The 24,014-nt window shown below is 40.3% G+C and overlaps 1 protein-coding gene across 6 annotated transcripts; it reads right to left on the bottom strand.

Annotated features, from left to right (window-relative positions):
• Nucleotides 1-496: 496 nt before the first annotated feature.
• Nucleotides 497-23,159, bottom strand: TGDS (TDP-glucose 4,6-dehydratase). Of its 6 annotated transcripts, none has more exons than XM_089303491.1 (12): nt 23,024-23,159; nt 20,019-20,085; nt 19,306-19,374; nt 17,844-17,934; nt 8,604-8,746; nt 7,473-7,571; nt 6,117-6,176; nt 4,918-4,961; nt 4,182-4,347; nt 3,571-3,629; nt 2,887-2,984; nt 497-1,721 (listed from the first exon to the last, which is right to left on the bottom strand). In XM_089303491.1, the coding sequence occupies exons 2-12, from the start codon at nt 20,037-20,039 to the stop codon at nt 1,636-1,638; spliced, it is 936 nt and encodes a 311-aa protein (XP_089159617.1). In that variant the 5' UTR covers nt 20,040-20,085; nt 23,024-23,159; the 3' UTR covers nt 497-1,635. The 6 variants fall into 6 exon arrangements, 5 of the variants coding, with proteins under 5 accessions (XP_089159617.1, XP_002713048.2, XP_008258321.2 ...); XM_002713002.6 differs by having other exon boundaries at nt 22,913-23,129; XM_008260099.5 differs by having other exon boundaries at nt 22,909-23,126.
• Between the last annotated feature and the right edge of the window lie 855 nt (nt 23,160-24,014).

Here is a 24,014-nt window from a genome sequence, read left to right as displayed (position 1 = left end):
TTAAACTAGCTACTGGCAACTTGTGGGCAAGAGACAAACCCTGGCCCCCACTCTAGCAATTATTCCTTGAAGAAAACAACAAATTACTTGGTAATAAGCTGATGTCACCAGGCCCTTTCCATCCTGAAGGGGCCAGCAGTTGATCTGCACAACAGACCTTTTTCCATATTGGTTGGCCTTTCTGCCTGCCTTGCCAGTGCCAGCAACTCTATACTGCCCAGTGTTGCTTCCTCCTTCTCATCTGTATAGGCATCTGCTTCCTGCAAGACCCAGCTGACGTAACTGTCCTTCTTACCCTCAGTCAGGACAGTGCATGTCTAGTACCAATCATATTTAAAAAGTGAATGAAGACATTTTAATGGAGAGTTTCAAAGCCTCCATATGAAAACCCACACTCTTAATAAAGGGCCACCCAGCTTCCTTTCCCTTTCTCAACCCAAAATCCAATCAGTTACTTTTTCAAGTTTTAAAAAATATTCTTTAGGGCAAAGAAGGATTACAAATACATAATTTATTTTTATTTTTTAGAAATTAGGGTTTTTAAAAAATATTTATTATTTGGAAGGCAGACTGACAAAGAGACACAGGGGAAAAGGAGAGGGGGAGTGAGACAAAAGCAAGGGCGAGATTGAGGGTGATATTTTCATTTCCTGGTTCACTCTCCAAATGCCCTCAATGGCCTGGGTTGGGCCAGGCTGAAGCCAGGAGCTAGGAACTCCATCTGGGTCTTCCAAGTACTTGGGCCATCAACTGCTGCCTTCCAGTCCCATTAGTAGGAAGTTGGATCAGAAGCAGAGAAGGGTCTGAATCCCAGGCACTCTGATAACAGATGCAGGCGTCCCAAGCAGTGGCTTAACCCATTGAGCCACAACACCCTCCCTCCAAATTTTCCTTTTAATTTTTCTATACCAACATAAAAATACATTACTAAAAAAAGATCACATTCTACATTAAATACCTTACAATATTGAGAATTTCATAAATAAAATCATTTTAAATGGCTACCACATGATAAAGTTTCTCCAACAGAGGTTACATATAGATCAACACCTAATTTTGAAAACATAAAAACTTTACAACCTTCTTTTAAAAAGCATTTAACTTATCTATTTTTTAGAATCATCAAAAGTTAAAAAGTGCTAGATATGCTTCCATTTTGTTCTGTTTTTAAAACAATTATAGCAGAACTTCAGGCTTGTTATTTAAAAAAAAAAAAAAAAAGTAAATTAGGGTGTGAGACTCATCCTATATTGCCTACAAATGGCAACTTGATTCCCCAGGTCCTGGGAATGGTTGGGAAGCCCACTGAGTTCATGGCCATCTTCCCAGCACCACATCCTGTCTTTGTTCTCAGAACAGGAGACAACTACTTCTGGCCCATGCCTTGGGACAGTCTTTCTTTGTCTACTTCTTCTTAATTTCTAGGAGAAAAAAAATTTCTGAGAGAATTTTGATAAGGAAATCGTGTGCCAACACTGAAACTCTTCCAAAGACTGAAGCATTTTGCACTAGACTTTCACACAGAAAGTCATGAATCTAATTCCAGATGAAGAGAGGACACTTCATTTGGTCACTTGATTTGCTATCATTTGTTGAGGTAGGATAATCTTCTTCTTTATCTGGAAACTGTCCTGGTTATATAAATGGCGGTTGTACTGGAAAGGGTTCTAATGCCTTTTCCGCATTCTTCCAGTTATGAAAATTCTCTCTGTACCACTCAACTAATAGAAAAACATAAAAGACAAAAATTAAAAATTAAAAACTAAATATCAATTAACTAACATTTCCTGAGTCCCTGCTAAGTACAAAAAGTCTTGTCCATCAGTTAATCAGCAGGCGAGGGTAATTCAATGACATATGCAATTTGATTTTGAACTTATAATGAAGTTAATCAGAAGATATTTCCCCACCTGAAAAACTTAGAATTCAAAATCAACCTTATTGTTTTTCTTCTCTGAACTTAAAATCCCCTTCAATGCTGAATTTGTTGGTTTCACTACTTAAGACATTCTGATTTTAAGGAATTAAAAGAAGCAGAGATAAGTCATTTGCATTGCTTTTAAGGTTATAGAAAAAAGTATAATATATATTCATATAAATATGATATTACTGCATCAGAGGCATAGTGACATGTGAATTTCTCTCCATTAACATAAAATTATTTTATGTTGCTATACTATCAATATATCACTTTTTTAGTTAAAAGAAACTTGATGGTTTTAGATTATCTTTAATTTTGCTTTTAAATATTTAGTACAAGTATTTATACTTCAAGCTCTGAATCAAGACTTTTTTTCCTGCATTTGGATATATCTTTCCTCATAAGTATATTTATAAATAAAGCTTTAACATATGTATATATATATAAATGTGCAAATTTATATGCACTTACTTTAATAGATTTATTGGTGCACACTGAGTTTGTTGCCAACCAGTTTGTTTCAATACAAAATGACTTAACATGCTCAGAGCCTGCAATTATCTATATTTCAGTGATCTAAGATGCACTGATCTTAAGACAGACTGTAATTTTACATGCCACTAAGGAGGAAAGGTACAATGGGAATTACAAAAAATTAGGGATTACAAAACACCCATCTTTCAGAGGTGGGAGGAAAGTGAAAAGACGTGTACCTCAGAATCAATGAAATAGGAAACTGACTAATGATAGTAAGATACAAGAAAACTGATCACAAGTTAGCCTATGAAATTCAAAATGTTTAGGAATCACAGTACTATAACTAGAAATATAGTGAATGTAACAATTTGAAAACTACAAATGATTCATCACAATATTCTACTGAATTCACACGATGTTCTAAAAATAAACTTCTTTCCATTTAAGTTTTTCTGAATCTCCCTCTAAAAGGTCAATTTATAACATACTTGTTTTTTTTATTCCTTCTTCCCAAGGCACTTTAGGTCTCCATCCTAAACCATGTATTTTTTCTGACTTCATTGGATATCTCATGTCATTGGTTGGTCTTGGAAAACAGAACAGATTTAAAATGACATTGTAGATAAATATTTACAAACTTAAGTACTAAGAGATATAACTCAGAGATCTTCACCATAATACAATTTATTTTTGTAAAGTGATTCTCTCCCGGGTGACACGCTTATCACAAAAAATCTGCAAATTAAATAAAAAATGTCATCTACAATCCCTGACACCTAACCCACTCTGTGCCTTATCCTGTTCTTACCTTCAGTCATAAGCTAGGTATGCGTGCAGTGGCTGGCACCCAGAAGTCCCTTCATAAATGTCTGATACATGAAGACATGAATACATACAACCTTATTAGAACTCTTCAGTGCCAAGACCTGGGTCCCATGCTTTTTATACTTTATAATTAACCTCAGACTTGGAAAGGATCACTAACTTTCTTTAAGTCACATAGCTAGTAAGTAATAGTGCTACACCTAATCCATAGGCGTTCATAGTTAGGAAAGCAATATGTTACCAAAAAATTCGAGATAAACTATTTTCAGTTAAGTCTCTATAATTTATAGTTTTATAAGTACTAAAGATTTCGCAACCTTCCTCCAGCGTTTTAACTTGTTACTCACCTATCGTTAACATAATCAACCCAATTTTCCATTTCAGACTCTGAATTGGTCTCTTTGATCTGTCAAAATGGAAGAGGTTTTTAAGCCAAATTATAAAATGAGAGCCGAGAATAACAATGGTGCTTCAGAGCTGATTAAAAAGACAAGAGGAACAACTGCCTCGAAGCGGGGGAGACGGCGGAAATGAGCATCACTTTCCTAAGGCCTGCCACACTCTGCAATCCAAGTTCTAGCCGAAGCTCAGAAAGAATACACATTGCATAAACTTCAGGAGAAAATGAATATTCTCAACTTTTGGTTACCTATTTGGGTCCCTCATCTAGCAAACCATAACACTTACAACCAATGTTTGCTAACACTGATATGCACGCATAACCATAATTATTTTATACAGGAACAGCATTGTTCCTTGATTCTAGGACACACAATTTTATATTTCTGAAATTAAGGTATTTCTTACAATTAAGATATATACAGTGAATGAAGAAAAATAAGGGATACAACTTCAGAACTTCATTTTCTACTCATTTGCTTTGAAATTGAGTAAACTACAAACTCTTGATATGGACTAAATTAGTGACAATTCTGAGAGTATCACAAGAGATACATACCAGTTGTATTAGTTCTTTGGCAAGCTGGACAACTGACATTTCAAAATTGGTTCCAATGTTATAAATTTCTCCTGGTTTTCCTTTTTTGAGGACAGTGAGAAATGCTTCTACTACATCAGTAGCATAAAGAAAATTTCTTGTTTGAAGCCCTGATCCATGAATGCAGCTAAAAAGATGAAATGAAGCAGAATCAAAATGTGGGGGAAAAAAAAAGAGTAAGCTCTCCCACATCACGGTAAAGAAATGACCCATTCAACTCAAGAAAATCCAATTCCCCAAGGGTTCCAGGAATTGCTAACTGAAAATCCAAATTCTCCTAACTGTACCTGATCCCCAAGCCTCCTGAGGGTACTCAGTAAGACAGTGGCAAATACACATGATCCCTGAGAAATATCTACTCATTAACTTTATCCATGAATTCATTACTATCAGATAAATCCTTTGAGAAAGTAAAATTATATAAAGATACACATTCTAATGCTGTAATTCCAATTTCTATGCTAGATCATTTGCGAACTGAAATTATCTTAGTAAGTAAATTATAATGACTTACATAGCATAATTATTTTGAAAACTATGACAATGTATGAAGAAAAAATTCTTAAATCTGATGGGACAGGTAATTCCATGGCCTCCAATTCTAAAACTTTTTCACTTTCAAGAAAAGACTGTCACCAAATACTACCAAAAGACACACCAGAAAAGCATCCAGGGATCACGGTAAATAACAACATACCATTTTCTGTTGTGTTGAAGCAAAGATATAAATTTTGGAATAACCTAAAAGAATATTTAAATACCATTTCAGACTTGGCAAATTAACTCATTAAAATGAATCAGAACTCATCATAGAATTAAATTATTAAGAAATATACATATGGCTAAATTTAAATTCCTTTCACCAAGAGTTTATAAAAAATCTAATACTTAATGAACTTAAACAACTCAGACAGTTTGATATTTTGTAAAAATGGGTTACCCTAAGATAAACTAATAATGGAAAAATTCAGAAGCCCTCATGTAAAGTTTGTTCTCATAAAAAGCTCACCTTTGGGTGGATTTCATATGGCCAGGAATCATACTTTAATATTGCTTTATATGTAACTACCTACTTACTAAGTGCTTGTGGAGTTATGAAAAAAAGTCATTGTCCTTGAATCAAAGAAATTACTAAATTTATAATAACCCTGTTAAGAATACTCTGAAAATTAAGCAAAGTAGCTATTATTACCATTTACCCTTTTCCTTGGGCAAATAGATCAATATAACCAACTGGCAAGAGAGAAAACCAGGTTCCAAATGTAGGCAGAGCAGGCAACAGTTACCGAAAATTGCACTTAATGATACAAAACCAACTGTGCAGGCATTTTTAACCTTTTAATTACATTCCCTTGTGCACTACTTATATTACTTTCTGGAAGCCATTCAAGCCTACAGTAACAAAAATGAGTTGGAGAATAGTTAGACAGCTGGTAGAAGTCAAACATGGTACAAGCTTCATGCATCATTATCTGACTGGCTTTTAACTTGCTGTCTCTGCTGACATATATTAGTCTGACCGCAAACTCAGAGTTCTAACTGCACTTGGCAGTGGTGGGAGGCCTCTATGGCTCTTTAGGGTCCTGGAAAACACAAGGCGTTTTCACACACATTGTCTCAGTGGATCCACCAAAATTTTAAGTATTTTCATTATCCCTTGTTTAAAGGTAATGATCATCAAACGGCCTAAGGTCACACCAGTTGGTGTCAAGTTGAGACTTCAAGTGAAGTCCTCAAACTCTAAGTCAATGGGATTTGGATGTGGCCTTTACAACATCTATCATTATGGATAAATATAACAAATTATTTTAGAGAAAAACTCAAGAGAGATTATTTTAAATAAGGATATGTCATAGCCAATAAAAACATCATTATGCATTCAGAAGTAAAATTTACCTTCTCTGGATACTGATGTGGTCCATAAACATTACTGCTTCTTGTGATGACAACTGGAAACTTAAAGAGTATTCAACATTAAGGTAATGGAAAAGTCTGGTATCATCATTTTAAAAATAACCAAGTTTTCAAATACAAGCGCCTCTGTCTAGACAATTTCACACATTTCAAGCAGAGAGTGAAGAGATTTTTTTCTAATGTAAGGTTCCTAAAAGTACTGCGGAGGATGGCATTCAGGGATGGCAGAGATTCTGTAAGGAAGCTCCTTGTCTGGACAAGGCGAGGATGAATGCAGGTGGAGGTGGGCTTGCGAGTCTGACAGCAGACCACTAAGGACTTTCCACTTGATTACTTCAGAGACCACTTCTAAGAGTGTCCATTTCGTTAGCTATAAAACTTCAAAGTGGACTGTCCACATTGTCCTAACCCTTAAAAATATAAAGAGCTTCCACGAAAGGGGAAAGGACCAATGCTACAAAAGGCAAGAATATCATAAGGATTTCCATGGCTTGGCTTTTTTTTTTTTTTTTGGACAGGCAGAGTGGACAGTGAGAGAGAGAGACAGAGAAAAAGGTCTTCCTTTGCCGTTGGTTCACCCTCCAATGGCCGCTGCGGCCCGCACGCTGCGGCCTGCACACCGCGCTGATCCGATGGCAGGAGCCAGGAGCCAGGTGCTTCTCCTGGTCTCCCATGGGGTGCAGGGCCCAAGCACCTGGGCCATCCTCCACTGCCCTCCCTGGCCACAGCAGAGAGCTGGCCTGGAAGAGGGGCAACCGGGAAAGAATCCGGTGCCCCGACTGGGACTAGAACCCGGTGTGCCGGCGCCGCAAGGCGGAGGATTAGCCTAGGGAGCCGCGGCGCAGGCCTGGCTTGGCTTTCTGACCCTGTTCCTAATAACGCCCCAAGTCAGTGGGAAGCCAAAGCAGGAGATCTGGACTGAAGACTAATATTGGGTAAGGCTGTCAGAGCCACCAAAGAAGCAAGTCGACCTCCCCTCTGTGAGGAGCCGAGGGACTGATCATGCAGATGGAAGCACGTGGCAGGAAGGGGAATCTGTCCACCTCCATCTCATAGGATTCCAACAGAGTTTTCACTATGGCTGTAACACTGTAGCTGTAACCAGTTACTGAAATAGGAAAAAAAAATGTATATTCAATTTATGCTTTTAATTATGAACTCTACAAGTCAGGTAGGTCTTATTTTGTCCACACAATACAGTACATCAGTTGTTCAAATTCCTTCCTACATACCTTGTCTGAAGTTGTGCTTCTACTCTAAAAATGGATGCCGACTTGGGAGTTTCGATACCTAAGTCCGAAGGAAAATGCATCAAGAGTGACTGAGACCACTTCTTACCTGGTACCGCTCCCAGTAAGACTGCACAAAACACTCAGCAGCCGCTTTGGATGACGCGTATGGATTTGTAGGTTGTTTGGGTGATGATTCATCAAATTCCTGATTAAAAAAAAATAGTTGAAAAGTATTATGCACACTTTCTAAGTAGGAACTTCAGAAAACTTATTACGAATTTGAAATGTCAATCACTGTGTTATAAAAGCCATTCCTTGAACCCTGCCGGCATGCAGTGCTCACAACAACCCAACAAGGCTAGCACAGGAGACAGCAAGTGCCAAGGCCTTGTAAGGTCTCCAAAGGAACCCCAAAAAGAGACTGTGAGGGAAAACAGATGGGAGATGAGACCAGAGGGCTGTGGGAGGCCAGGACCTGTCAAAGCTTGAAGCCAGGGTAAAAACACAGAGAGGGCCTGAGGAGCGTAATGCCATGATTCTGGCTTCTGTGTCAGATCTGGTAGACGGTAACAAGGGTGCAGGAAGGAAGTCATTTATCTGATAAAAAATTACAGAGATATGACAATGGTTGCTTCTCAAAAGCAAGACTAGGGATTGAGAAGAAACAGTTGGGGTCTCCACTTCTCACTTCTCACGGTAAAGTCTTTCTGAACAATGTGATTTTTTTCAGCATGTTTGTGCTTTAGTAAAATAAAAATTTATTTAAAAATAAAATAAATAAAACAAAATGAGGTCACTGAAATACTGACTATGAAAAATGGAGACGGGAGAATAGAGTCATATTTTTGTGGACAAAATATAATGTCTACAATTTCAATGTCTACAATAACTGCACACTCTCTCTTCGACATTCCAGTGTTTTCCTTACGAGAAGAGGAAGGTGAGCAGATGGTAGGGACACTGCCATCTGACTCACTTATGCATTCATCCATGGGAATAACATTCATCATGTTTGTTAAGACAAAAAGGTAGGAGAGCTGGTGCTCTCCTGCCAAACAGTCCAGTGATGTTTAATCTGTGCAACACTAGGCTGTCATTTCCCATTTGGGGGCAGCATCATTTGATTTGAACAGAAGAGACAATGGAATAACATTTTGGAGAGTGCCAGTGTAGGTAAGAGGACAGATCTGTTTCATGGTTCGTGGTAAGAGGTGACACACACATTTTCTACGCTTACCTTGTCAAGGCTACCTCCATACACTTCATCTGTGCTGACATAAATAAATTTTTCCACTCCGGCTTCATGAGCAGCACTGACTAGAACGTGAGTCCCATAAACATTAACATATGTAAACTCAAAAGCACGGACAAATGAAAGATCTACAAAGGAAGAGAAACAAAGCTAGAATGATTCCACCTAAGGGACAAAACAAATAACAAAGGAGGGACTCAGGTACAAGGAAAGTGCTATTCATTTCCTTTATTGCAATAATTTCAAAAATAACATATTTATCATTTCTTTAAATCTAAATCACATAGTGTACGTAAATTCCTAGAGCCTTCAAAAATTATCAGTGCTAAGTGTACAGCAAATATTTTCTTATTCTGAAAAGAAGAAAATAAGATAAGATACACCTGAATTTAAAATGTTGTTAAATTTTTAAAAAGTTTGAAATTACTAGGTTCTGAAATTAGAGGGCTAGGCTTTTCAGATCAATAAGTGCTGGATAAATCATTTAAAAATAAATTTACTTTGAAATAACCTCTCTAGCCAGGAAAGGGCAGGGGGGTAGGAGCCTTTCTTAATTGTCTTAACTTGAAAATTCTGACTATGTAAAAATTCTTTCATGGTTAAACACAAATGAAAACAATGTTAAATAACAAAGTAAAAAGACATACAACAAACTGGGAAAAATATTTTCACTATCAGGGATAATTTTATCAGTTAATCTCTTCAATCTACAAATAACTTCTAAAAAATATTAAGAATAACCCCCCCAAAAAAGAAAACTGAGTAGGATACATAAATCATTTAGAGAGAGAGAAATACAAACAGTCCCTAAGCTAATGATGTTCAACTTCACTTATAGAAAGAAAATTTGAATTAAAAATTCAGAGATAGCATTTCTTGCTTATCACACTGGCAAAAATTCAAAAACTTAACAATATGGGAGCCAGCTTAGTAGTGCAGTGGGTTACACTATTGCAGGCATTCCAGATGAGTGCCAGTTCCAACACCAGCCATTCCACCTCCAATCCAGCTCCCTGCTAATGTGCCTGGGAAAGCAGCAGCAAATTTCCCAAGTACTTGAGCCCCTGCCACCCTTGTGGGAGACACGGATAGAGTTCCTGTCTCCTGACTTCAGCCTGGCCCAGCTGGAGCTGTTGCAGCCATCTGGGGAGTGCACCAAAGGATGGAAGCTCTCTCTCTCTCTCTCTTTCCTCTCTGCCTTTCACATACATACACACATACATTCATAAATCTTAAAAAAAAAAAGATAAAATGTGTATTACAGGCTACCACTTGTCCAAGAAGGGCAGTAGGATTGTTGATACTGTTTGTTTTAAAAAAGGATAGATCACAAAACTAAAGCATAGAAAGTTATCTACAGGACAATGCGGCGAATACAGTAGAAAGAATAGGGTTCAAAATTAGATTTCTCTAAATAAATCTTATTTGGTAGATTTAATCTTGGAACTGTATACATATCTTATATAATTGAAAAACAGAACTAAATCAAAAAGAAAAAGCAGCAGTTGCTATAAATCAGAAGCAAAATCAGACAAATGGCTCTAACTACATATTTACTTGGTTATATAACTATACAAGGAATTATTTCAAGTTTCTTTAAAGCAAAATAATTTGACCACATACCTAATAGGAAACTATTAAAGGACAAACACCTCATGCAAAACTTTCTGTTTTTAAATTTTTATTTACTTAATAAGCAAAGAGACAGAAAGAAAGAGACAGTGAGAGCTGCCATCTGCTGGTTCACTCCCCAAATGCTTGTGAACCAAGAACTTAATCCATATCTCCTCATGGGTGGCAGGGACCCAAAGACTTGAACCATCACCTGCTGTGTCAGGGTGTACATTAGCAAGAAGGTGGAACTGGGAGTAGGATTCAAACCCAGGCACCCAGATATGGGATGCAGGCATCAGAAACACCAGGACAGCAGGGGCCAGCGTTGTGGCACAGAGGTTAAAGTGGCCTGCAATGCCAGTATTGCATAGGGGCGCTGGTTCAAGTCCCGGCTGCTCCACTTCTGATCTAGTTCCCTGCTAATGGCCTGGGAAAGCAGTGGAAGATGTCCCAAGTGCTTGTGCCCCTGTTCCCATGTGGGAGACCTGGAAGAAGCTCCTGGCTTCAGCATGGCCCAGCCCCAGCAATTGCAGCCATCTGAGGAGTGAACAAGCGGATGGAAGAGCTCTCTGTCTCTTCCTTTCTCTGTAACTCTGACTTTCAAATAAATCTTTAAAAAAAAAAAAAAAAAGAAAGAAACACCAGGCCAAATATCACTCTTACGATTCTTTTTTTTTTTTTTTTTTTTATTTTTTTTGACAGGCAGAGTGGACAGTGAGAGAGAGAGACAGAGAGAAAGGTCTTCCTTTTGCCGTTGGTTCACCCTCCAATGGCCGCCGCGGCCGGCGCACCCCGCCGATCCGATGGCAGGAGCCAGGAGCCAGGTGCTTTTCCTGGTCTCCCATGGGGTGCAGGGCCCAAGCACCTGGGCCATCCTCCACTGCACTCCCTGGCCACAGCAGAGGGCTGGCCTGGAAGAGGGGCAACCGGGACAGAATCCGGTGCCCCGACCGGGACTAGAACCCGGTGTGCCGGCGCCGCAAGGCGGAGGATTAGCCTAGTGAGCCGCGGCGCCGGCCACTCTTACGATTCTTAAAAGGATTTTCAGCTATCATATTGTCAGAAATAATGCTGGTACTGTTGTACTGTTTTGTGTGTTATGGAATAAAGTAAATGAGTAATGAGAATGTTGCTGTCAAGAACTGATAAAGAAGATACAGAAGTAAGATCAATGAGGTTAAATAAAAACTCTGAACTTCAATTAGACATCCTAGTATGAACTCAGGATATATTTACTCTTAAACAAACAGACCAATAAATAAATATTCCCTATTTGTATCAACTGAAAAAGCCTAGAAGAAATATCCAACCAGCAGCAATGACCAGTCTTAGTGTCCAGATTGTGACCTCTGAATACCATTTCCCATTCAAAAGAATCAAGGATCCTCAGGCAAAGGGTTGATTTAGATCTTGGGAAGAAACACTGAAGATGAGCCTGGAGCATCCTGTGTTCTTACTGTACACAGAATTAAATCCAAACATATCAACAAGCTAAAATCAGAGGGTAAACATCAAAGACTACTAATGTGATATCAACAAGGACACAGAAAGCAACAAGCTCTTAACGGCTAAAGGTGGGCCAAATTGAACATAAAAAAGAAAAGTAACTGTAATTGATTAAAACAATAAAATCTAATGTGTTGAAGAATCCATGAACTCACAATAATACCCCCCAAAAACAAAGAAAATGAAGATGCTATGAAACTAATTCATTGCAATAGAATTTAGTAAATAAATAAAATGAATCAAGAATTAAACCTAGGGGCTAGCACTGTGGCACAGCAGGTTAAAGCCCCAGCGTGCAGCACTGGCATCCCATATGGGCACTGGTTTGTGTCTTGCCTGCTCCTCCTCCTATCCAGCTCCTTGCTATGGACTGGGAAAGCAGTAGAAGATGGTCCAAGTCCTTGGGCCCCTGCATGTGTGTGGGAGACCCAGAAGAAGCGAATGGCTCCTAGCTTCAGATCAGCTCAGCTCTGGCCGTTGTGGTCACTGGAGAGTGAACCAGAGGAATGGAAGACCTCTCTCTCTGGCTTTACCTCTCTGTAACTCTGTCTTTAAAATAAATAAAAATAATTCTTTAAAAAAATTAAATCTAGCTTTTTTGTAGACATAAATGGAAAATAAATAAATGATATAATTAGAATATTGCAAATCCCTAATAACCATGAATACCAGCTACATAAAGTAATAATGTCTAGTAGGATTGGAAAACAAAACCAGATAGAATTCTAGATTAAAAACAGATGTGGGAATGAATAAACAGAGTTAAAGTGTATGACACAGGAGGAGGGCAAAGGTTTTGAAGGACTTTACACTTTGCTAAGTTAATGACACAAGTGCAATTTGTAGGGTAACCATTTAAAGAATACAGACAAGTTATGTAAGTTCCAAATTAGTAGAAGAAAAAGAGAGTAAGAAAAATTGCTAATGTGAGTCTTTGATAAAGCAAGCATCAATCTAAAAATAAAAAAAGAATTGAACCAAAAATACAAGGAAGAATTTTTAAAAAGTTTAGAAAGCAAGCAAGAGAACAGAACAGGTAAGAATAGCACACGATGAAATGGTAGAAATAAAACCAAATAAATCAACAAGCTCAAGAGTGAAGGCAAATACCAAGGATGGTTGGAACAGATTAAAAAAAAAAAAAATCCAAGCACATGTGGCTTCTAAGACATGCAGCTAAACCATAAAGCTAGATGAAGACTGGAAATAAAAAGATGAAAACAGACCTATTGTAAGAATACGAATCAAAAGGAAAGTGATAGAGCTATATTAACGTCAAATTGGACTTCAAGATAGTATACATCACCAAGGAAGAAGATTATATGAATAAGAGGTTCAATCCACCAGAAGTAAACAGGAGTTTTAAAAAATATGATTAACCAACTTAACCTAATCCAAGTATAAGGAACAGTGAACCTAAGGTTTTCATAGTAACGTTCCTTTCAATACATACAACATTTTATTGAAAGTGACCATATACTGTACCAAAAAGCAGACTGTAGCACAAATGACTGGAATGACACAGTATTTTTTCGAGCCACATACAATTAAGCTAGAAATCAATAACAGAAAGAAAATTCACACATGTGAAAATTAAGATGTACATGTCTGTGTAATCCACAGACTAAAGAAGAAATCAGAATCCTAAAAACAAAAGGTAATGAAAATAGGATAAGAAAATTTGTAAAGTTCAGGTAAAGCAGTACTTAGAAGTAAATTCACAGCCTAAACATATACAGTACAGAAAACCTTAAAATTAGTAGGCTAGATATATCACAAAGAGTTAGAAAAAAAAATTCAAACAAAGTAGAAATATTAGTAGAGGTAACAGCAGAAATTTATTACATAGAAAACAAACATAGCTAGAAAAGATCAACAATATCAAAGATAATTTTTTTGAGTAAGATGTAGGTGGGTTTGCTTTGCTGGTATCAAGAATTATAAAGTAACAGTAATAAGACAGAGTGATACCCGCATAAGGAGAGACAAAAGCCAATAGAACAGAGCCCAAAAAATAGAGCTAAACACACTGGACACATGATTTATGATGAAGTGGCAATAGGGGAAGGTCAAATCTTTACACTCAACAATGTTGAGTCAAACTGATAGTGATATGGGGAAAAAAATCAAATTGCAAAAGGTAAAACAATAATTTTCAAGAAAAGAATATGAAAATATTTCCATGATTTTGGAAGTAGGAAAAGAAATCCTACAGAGCGTATCAAGAAGACTACCCATAAAAGAAAAGATTGATGGGGATAGTGTTGTCCCGTAGCAATTAAAGCTGCAGCTTGTAGTGCTGGCATTCCATAAGGGTACCAGTTCAGGTCTCAGCTGCTCTACTTCCAATGCAACTCCCTGCTAATAGCCTGGAAAAGCAGAGGAAAATGGCCTAAGTGCCTGGGTCTCTGCACCCATGTGGGAGACCAGGATGAAGCTCTTGGCTCCTGGCTTTGGCCTAACCCAGCCCATGCAGTTGTAGTCATCTGGGGAATGAACCAGCAGAAGGAAGATCTCTCTATCTCTCCCTCTCTCTGTAGCTCCGATTTTCAAATAAATAAATATAGACTACATTGAAATAAAGAACATTCACCTATCACAAGACACCATTAAGAAAGTAAAAAGGCAAACTGCAAACCAAAAGAAGATAATTGCAAAAGGCTTGAATCAATGCTAAAAGACTCACAAAGATCTGTAAGGAAAAAATTGACACTCAATAGAAAATGGACAGGAAACTTAAACAGGAACTTTTTAGAGAGGATGTACCAATAAGAAAAGGAGGAAGATAACCCAATAAAAAAAATGCAAAGGTTTTCAACCTCAGCAGTAAAAGGGGAAAAAAACCACAGAAGATTGGCAACAAGTGTTGGCAAGTATCTCATCAGTTGCTGGCTGGAGTGCCCAAGTGCTTTATCATTGAAAACATAAAAGAATTTACTCTACCAGATGTGAATTAACTATGTTCATCCATATAGAGTGTAATCAGCATAGACAAACAGATAAATGAAAAGAACAGAGACAGAGAAACACGAATCAGAGTGCTTGACACGTGACAAAACCAGTGAACTTTTCAATAAATAGAATAGGAATATTTGGTATTCAAATGGAGAAAATGGAATTAGCCCCCTACCTCATACACATATAAAAATAAATTTCAGGGGCCGGCGCTGTGGCACAGTGGGTAAAGTTGCTCCCTACAGTGCCAGCATCCCACATGGGCACTGGTTCGAGTCCTGGCTGGTCCACTTCCGATCCAGCTCTCTGCTATGGCCTGGGACAGCAGTAGACAATGGCCCAAGTACTTGGGCTCCTGCACCCATGTGGGAGACCCAGAAGAAGCTCCTGGCTCCTGGCTTTGGATCAGCACAGCTCCAGCTGTTGCGGCTAATTGGGGAGTGAACCAGCGGATGGAAGACCTCTCACTCTCTCCCTATATCTCTCCCTCTCTCTCTCTCTTTCTCTCTCTCACTCTCTGCCTCTCCTTCTCTCTGTGTGTAACTCTAACTTCCAAATAAATAAATAAATAAATCTTAAAAAAAATGTCAGATGGGTTACTAATCTAAAAGCAAAAAGCAAGATTATAAATCTTTTAGAAGCCAATACAGGAGAAAGTACCTTCATGACTTTGGGGTAGGAAAGAACTTCTTAAAACTAAAAAGCATTGACTGTAAAGAAAAAGACATACACAAATTCGGCTACATTAAAACTAAGAACATCAGGTCAGGCGTTGTGGTGCAGCAGGTCAAGTCACTACTTGGGATGTCCATATTCCAAATGGGGGTAGTAGTTCACGTCCCAGCTATTCTGTTTCCTATCCAGTTCCCTGCTATGTGCCTAGGCCCCAGATGATGGCGCAAGCAACTGAGTTCCTGCTACCCACGTGAGAGACCCAGATGGAGTTCCTGGCTCTGGTTTCAGCCTGGCCTAGCCTCAACTGTTGTAGCCACTTGGGAGTGAACCAGCATATAGAAGATCTCTCTCTCTCTCTCTCTCTCTCTCTGTCTCTCTCCTTGCCTTTCAGATAATTTTTTTTTAAATAAAAAGAAATAAAAGAACATCCATTTATCAAAACATACTACCAAAAACGTGAGAAGTCAGAGTGTGAAAAGACATTTGTAATACACATAATAAAGAGCTCATGTCCACAATGTATAAAAACTACAATTTCATGGGGGCCGGGGCTGTGGCATAGTAGGTTGAGCCTCTGCCTATGGTGTCGGCAACCCATGTGGGCACCAGTTTGAGTGCCGGCTGCTCCACTTCCAATCCAACACCCTGCTTTGGATCAGCCCAGCTCAGCTGTTGTAGCCATTTGGGAAGTGAACTAGCAGATGGAAGACTTCTCTCTCTGTCTTTTCCTCTCTCTGTAACTCTGCCTTGATAGACAGACAGACAGACAGACAGACAGACAGAGATAGATAGATAGATAGATAGATAGATAGATAGATAGATAGATAAAAACTGGGGCTGAAGTTGTGTCATGGTGGGCTAAGCCTCTGCCTGCAGTGCCGGCACCCCATATGAGCGCCAGTTCAAGACCCAGCACCTCCACTTACAATCCAGCTCTCTGCTATGGCCTGTGAAAGCAGTCGAAAATGGCCCAAATCCTCGGGCCACTGCACCCACTGCACCCACCTGGGAGACCTGAAAGAAGCTCCTGGCTCCTGGCTTCAGATATGCCCAGCTGTGGCCATTGTGGTTACTTGGGGAGTGAACCAGCAGATGGAAGACCTCTCTCTCTTTCTCTCTCTCTTTCTCTCTGCCTCTGCCTCTCTGTAATGCTGCCTTTCAAATAAATAAATAAATCTTTAAAAAAAAACTATTACTCATTTTTCTCACTGAAACTCCTCTTTTCAAGAGAAAAAAGTAAACCAATTTAAAAATGGACAAAATATTTCAACAGCATTTCACAAAATAAGGAATTCAATTAACTAAAAAACACATTAAAGGTATCCAATCTTGTTAATAAACAAGGAAAATACAAGTGACAGGCACAATGAGAGATTACTACATGGTGCTGAGATTGGCAAAAATGGAAAAATTGGACAAAACTGAGATCTAGAGTTATAGGAATTCATATATTCCTGGAGAAGTACAACTGATATAATTACTTTGGGAAGCAGTCTGCCATGATCTCAATGTTGAAGTAGGCAGATCTTATAACCCTAGTTATATACTCAAGAGTACTGTGTACCAATGTGTGCAATAACACATGTTTAACAATGTTCAGGATAGTACTGTTCAAAATTGTCCAAAAGTGTAAAGAACTCAAATGTCCATCAAAAGTAAAATATGTAAGTAAACTGTGGTGCACCCTTAGACTGGAATACTGTATGGCACTGAAAACGAACAAACTACATGCACTCAACCACATGGATGAATATCCATGGGTTTTGTAAAATCAAGACCAAAAAAATCATACATGTAATTTTATACATACATGTTAATAAAATTTAAAAGCAGTCACAACCAATACATTGTTCAGGAATAAATATATAAACAGGAAAATTTAGAAGCAAAGGAACTATAACCTGAAACAAGGCCATAAGTAGTAGTAGCATGACTACTAAAAAGGATTCTCTGACATTCTGTCTATTGTTCAGGTGATGGCTACATGGTTACTCACATCACCACTTTTTACTTAACCATGCTTCTAAATTCTGCTCTATACATATGTCACAAAAATATTAGACTCATTATTAGAAAATATCTCAGCTGTATAAGGTGGTATAAATAAAAATGCAATGTTTACCTATGTATCCTATTACCCAACTTAAGAAAAAGAATAGAAAATACCCAGTTGAAAGCTCATCTGCCCATTGCTCTCCTTCAGAAGTAGTCACTAAGCTGAATCTGTTTAAATTCAAGGCATTATGATAGCATTCGAAGACGTATTTCAACCTAATTAACAAAAACAATGTAAAAATGCCAGGTATATTAATGACATGGTGACCACGGGCCTGACTTTCCGGTTCATCAAGGTATATCCTCTTTCAAGGATCTGTACTAAGTATCTACTCATTCAGCCCCATTACTGGACTTTAGATTTACACTAGGTAACCACGGGCGGAAAATCTACTAATTATAACATAAAACAATGCTTACCTACATGTGTTTGTGCAGCAAAATGTAGTACTATATCTATTTTCTCTGTTTCAAAAAGTTGTTTCACAAAGTGAGAATCACATATGTCACCCTGTAGGAAAAAGCAGACATGAAAACACTAAGTGTCACTGAGTGCTCTCATTCACAAAAATCACTTTTACTACAGCATCTCTCCCTTCCCACCTCCCAGTTTAATAGCAAATATCTTCAAAGTTTAATCAGGTGGTCAAGAACATATAGTAATGGTGTGTTTCTCCAGCATTTCAATTCAAAATATTTCCCCAAGTACATGTGAAACAGTATTTTACTGAGTACCAATTACTACTAAGTACTGTGCTAGTTTTTTCATAACATTCTTGCCAACTTACAAGCAGAATATTAATAGGGAAAGTTTTAATGCTTTAGAAAAATCCTATGAAATAACCATTACTTAAATATATTTAAAGTAAATGTAACAACTGAAATGATATTTTGAAACTGTATTGGGGGCCGGCGCTGTGGTGTAAGGGGTATAGCTGCCGCCTGCAGTGCCAGCATCCCATATGGGCGCCGGTTCGAGACCTGGCTGCTCCACTTCCAATCCAGCTCTCTTCTATGGCCTGGGAAAGAAGCAGAAGATGTCCCAAGTTCTTGGGCCCCTGCACCCATGTGGGAGACCCAGAAGAAGCTCCTAGTTCCTGGCTTCAGATCGACCAAGCTCCGGCTGTTGCGGCCAACTGGGGAGTGAACCAGCAGATGGAAGACCTCTCTCTCTCTCTCCCTCTCTGCCTCTCCTTCTCTGTCTGTGTAACTCTGACTTTCAAATAAATAAATAAATCTTTTAAAAAAAGGAAACTGTATTTTCCACAATTAAGTAAAATATTTGTGCTTTTGATGTTTTTAAGCATTTAATTGCTTTACAAATACACCTTCTCAACAATCCTTTAGTAATGAACATACTTATACAGAAAGAATTATGAAATGGTTGCTTAATATGTTCTTTTAAATTTTATGGATACAAATAGAGTTATAGTGGTAGGTACCGCGGCACAGTGAGCTAAGTCACTATGCTTGATACTGGCATTCCAAATCAGAGTGCCAGATGGAGTCCTGCTAGTCCACTCCTGACCCAGCTCCCCGCTGTGCCTGGAAAAGCAGTAGAAGATGGCCCAAGTGCTTCTGCTGCTACCCCTGAGGGAGACCAGGATGGAGCTCCTGGTTCCTGGCTTCGGCCTGGTTCAGCCCTGGATATTGCAGCCATCCACGTAGTAAATTAGCAGACCAGAAGATTTCTCTCTCTCTGCCTGTCTCTCTCTCTCTCTGGCTTTCAAATAAGTAAATAAATCTTTAAAAATAAAATTACCTGATCTTTCAAAAGGTCTTTGAAAATATGCCTTCCAAGGCCATATTACACAAGTTTATAAAGGAGAAAGATCTTATAAACTCTGCATGACTAAAGAGATGCTATATATGAATTCCATACCTGTATAAATTTGTAGTTCTGTTTGTTGGAAATGGTTTCAAGATTCTTCAAGCTTGCACAGTAATCCAGCTTAAGAGAGTATGGGAGCAGGAAGGTGGGACAACACAAAAAGTGATAACATTAGCTCTTCCCATAAAATACTAATTTATTTTAAAGATCATAGATGTTAATAATTACATGGAAGAACATATCATCTCTTAAAAATTTTAAGATACTGACATCTTAAAAGCCAAAAACAAGTAACTTTGTTTCTTTGTCAGAATACACACAAAGAAACTTTTTATAAACCTCTACTCTAAAAAAAGTACCTGCCCAATTTTCCCTCCAGCCACTAGAGACTAGAAAGGTTTTTTTTTTACAGAAAAGGAATTAGTTTGAAAACAAATGCAACATTACAAAATAAAGTAGCCCAAGACCAAAAAATGTGAGTTATCCCACTATATGAACTACTGAATTCAGAATGGGTGAAGGTTTTCTTTTGGTAAAAATACAGCATTTATAACTATTACTTTATAGAGTAGCATAATAAGTGAAAGTTTCAGAAGACTTTATATAAGATCAAATGCAGCATGAGCACATGGTTACACAGACCTCTACGTCACTAAAACCACTAAGTAAAAACGAAAATATAAACAGGATTCTAGTAGTTTTAAATATTTTAACAGAATTAAAATGCAATTTCAGTGCATGAAGCTCATTTTTGTAAAACTCACCTTGTCTAGATTTATTATCATATAATTTGGATAATCTTCTACTAAAGAGACAATCACATGTGATGCACTACAAAGAAAAGAAAATTATGTTGGTGGAAAATGTCAATCTTCCTAAATTCTACAGTGTTTTCCTAAACTATCAAATACTTGGAAATCATTCAAAGATAACTCTAAATTTTTCAGATACCAGAAACAATATAACTACACTATACACACACACACATACCTTCCCCAAACTTCGCAATATTTATAAGCAAAGTCTTATGCTCCCTTTAGTCTATGTAGAATAGAGAATGTACTGTTCTGGATATAAGGAGAAATATTTGTTTAGTCAAATGATGCTGTTCACATGTGCCGCTCATGTGAGAGTCAAGCAGGATGGTAAGTACAATGGGTACCAGTCCGCACAACCATACTGAAACTATGTGCCTTTTCAGGAATTGCAGATGTAATTAAGCAAAAATTAGATGAGTATGAACATGGTCACTTGTCTATGCTTATAAAGTAATTTCTACAACTGCTTTCTCTTGGTAGGAGAATTTGATTGTATGAACCAGAATCCTGGTGGGAAGGAGGAGGGGACACAGAATCCAACGACTGAACCTAGGTTTCCCAGGCCAATACGATGGAAACCACCCTAAGTTATTTGGCCCTAGTGGCTCCTGGCTTCGGAGTAGCCTAGCAGGGCCTCACTCCATGAGATCATTGACCATAGTTTTGTCACTACAGACGTAAAACAACGGTCCCCCAGGAACAGGGGGAGACCTTGAGCAAAATATGAATGCAGTTTGTACTTGGAAGCCCTTTCACATCATTTTCTGGGACATACCCTGGCTGGACCACAGCTCTCACACAAGCACTACTTCATTTCCATGTTCCACTCCTCGTTAAGTGAAACTTGCCTGCCTGGTACCCTTGGCCAAGTGACTGTCAGATTACAAGGGGTGATTTCAGTGCTAATGAGCAATACACAAGAACCTCCAATTCACTCTTCTTCCACTAGACATAGAGTTTCCTGAGGGCAGGAGGGTTTCCTGTTTATTAGTCACTCATACAGTCATTCCATTCAGCAATTACTGAGGACCTTCATAAAACGGGTCAGCCATTCTTCCACTCCTGGGTATGCACCAGTCTGCCTTCTAGGGAGTTTACAATCTAGAGTGGGAACACGGGCAGTAAGCAAGCAAACACAAATCCGCCATAGAATTTCAGGTGGGGCTCAGTGTGTTAGTTGGGAGGGGGCTATTTTAAAGAGTGGTTAGGTAAGGCCTCTGAAGGCAGTGATATGTGAGTAAAAACACGAATTGAGGCCAGCGCCACGAATCACTAGGCTAATCCTCCGTCTTGCGGCACCGGCACACCAGGTTCTAGTCCTGGTCGGGGCACCGGATTCTGTCCCGGTTGCCCCTCTTCCAGGCCAGCTCTCTGCTATGGCCAGGGAGTGCAGTGGAGGATGGCCCAAGTCCTTGGGCCCTGCACCCTACGGGAGACCAGGAGAAGCACCTGGCTTCTGCCTTCGGATCAGCGGGGTGCGCCGGCCACAGTGCGCCAGCCTCGGCGGCCATTGGAGGGTGAACCAACGGCAAAGGAAGACCCTTCTCTCTGTCTCTCTCTCTCTCACTGTCCACTCTGCATACAAAAAAAAAAAAAAAAAAAAAGGCCGGCGCCGCGGCTCACTAGGCTAATCCTCCGCCTAGCGGGGCCGGCACACTGGGTTCTAGTCCCGGTTGGGGCGCCGGATTCTGTCCCGGTTGCCCCTCTTCCAGGCCAGCCCTCTGCTGTGGCCCGGGAGTGCAGTGGAGGATGGCCCAGGTGCTTGGGCCCTGCACCCCATGGGAGACCAGGAGAAGCACCTGGCTCCTGCCATCGTATCAGCGCGGTGCGCCGGCCGCAGCGCGCTGGCCGCGGCGGCCATTGGAGGGTGAACCAACGGCAAAGGAAGACCTTTCTCTCTGTCTCTCTCTCTCACTGTCCACTCTGCCTGTCAAAAAAAAAAAAAATTAAAAAAAAAAAAAAAACCACCATGAATTGAGGGGCGGAAACCGACCCGCAGTAAAGGCGAAGCAAAGGCTAGGGCCTACGGACAAAAGCAAGAACTAGCCTAGTGTGTGCCAAGAACGCCAAGAGTTTTTGGGCGGCAGGTGTGGCAAACCGAGGGATCCGAGTGGGAAAGCAGGGCGTGAGCGCTCGAGTCTTTCCATCAGGGAAGCTTCTACCTCGGACGGAAGCCTGATGGAGCAAAACTTCACCCAGCAACTAGATCTGATTTCGTTCAGAAACGCTGCCTCTGTGTGAGGAAGACCAAGGGTGCAAGCAGGATGGTCAAGCCGGAAGCTACGGCCGTGATCCAGGTGAGGAAGAGGAAGAGAGGCCAAGAAGAAGTCCCCTTAGTGACAGCTTTGGAAGTGGACAGAGTTCGTGCTGACCAAATGAGTGTGAGAGAGAAACAGACATCGCAAGTCTAGCACAGGTCCAAGCACCAAGACAGAGGACTCGTTATCAAGCCTGCTTGATAAATAAATAATACAAGCCCCATCTCACTGCCCAAATCGTCCTCGTGATGGTAGGGGGCTCCGGGCTGGGAAGCTTATGTCTGGCGAGCGCACTCGGAGAAGTGCCAGGTGGCAAGGATCTGGGCCAACCAGAATGGGACAGTGGCACAGCACTCCTGCGTTGGGAGGGAGGCGTTTACAAGAGGTCGCAGTTTCAAAAGAACCCGTCATCGCAGGCCAGGGAGAGGAGAGAAGGGAGGAGGATCCCGTTCGTGCATCAGGACCCCATGTCAGACCCCTCCCCCGCAAAAGCTGGACCCAAACTGCCAGTGGCAAGCAGAGCTCAGGAAAAGGTCGGGAGTTCCAGGGAGCCACTGCTCGGCCAGTGGCGCCGTTACCTACATGAAACCAGCACCCCCGGTCACCAGGACCCGTTTCGCAAAGCTGCAGGGCAGACCCAAAGGTTCCACCCAGCCCGCCGCCGACATCTCCCAGCTCGGCAAAGCTCAGCACCGTAAAGCGCTGGGTCCACCACGGAAAGGGAAGGTCCACCACGACTTTTTGCGACGGGCCTCCCTCCCGACGCGTCAACGGGGAAGTCACAGGCAGCTTCCGGAGAAGCGATCCCCGCCCACGGATGGGCTAGGCGGGGCCGCGCAGCGCCACTGCGCAGGCGCAGCTCTGCTCCGTGACCGTCCGGGCTGGGGAGAGCATGTGGGGTCACTGGGGCTCTGAATCTGGAAAGTTTTTCCGGCAAGTGTCGCCTCTATGAATAAGGCTCTAGAAGGCTAGAGTTGTGAATGAGCGCCTTCTTGTACTTGGGGCAGTTTTCTTTTTGCAGGGTGTGGAGATGGGAGGTTGCCGTTGCAAAATGAGCTTTCATAATGTGCTGTTGGTCTGTCAGCTCAGGCTGCTGGCAGTCATGACTCTTTCCTGGAGCCCACCTAGTATAGCCTGTCCTGTGACTTCCTCATTGCTCACGGTGCCCTAGCCTCCCACCCCTAGCTCCGCCGTCAGCTGGCCAAGCACACTAATCCCCCGCCCCCCGGAGTCTGGATCTCCCTTGCCCTCACTTCTTCAGTTCTCGGCTTGAATGTCATCCTACTAGAAACTCGTTCCTTCACAACCACAAGTCAAATAGAAAGCTCTACCCAGCCCGGCCAGACCGTGTTAGCCTTCTTTACTTTTACGCATAGCACTTCTCAACTATACCTTGATGTAATTGCTCCCACAGCTCCATGAAGTCTTCATTTTGTTTCCTTCTATAACCCCAAGTCCCCAAGACCAGGCCTGGCATAGTATACACCAAACAATAAATATTGTAGAATAGAAGAACAAAATATCTTTTTTTTTCCACATGTGTGTTTCAGTAAAGCCTAGAAAGAATTAGAATGACGTCTATATGGATCGCTCATCTGTTACAACCCTTCTTGGTGGCAAAGTGGTCATATGTATGAAATCTTAAATATACATACATACTGTATGACCCACAAATTCCACAATG

This window comes from Oryctolagus cuniculus, chromosome 9 (genome assembly GCF_051225735.1).
Source record: "Oryctolagus cuniculus isolate XC-2025 breed Fujian yellow rabbit chromosome 9, ASM5122573v1, whole genome shotgun sequence".
Lineage (NCBI taxonomy): Eukaryota > Metazoa > Chordata > Mammalia > Lagomorpha > Leporidae > Oryctolagus > Oryctolagus cuniculus.
This window is presented reverse-complemented; position numbering and strand designations above follow the sequence as displayed.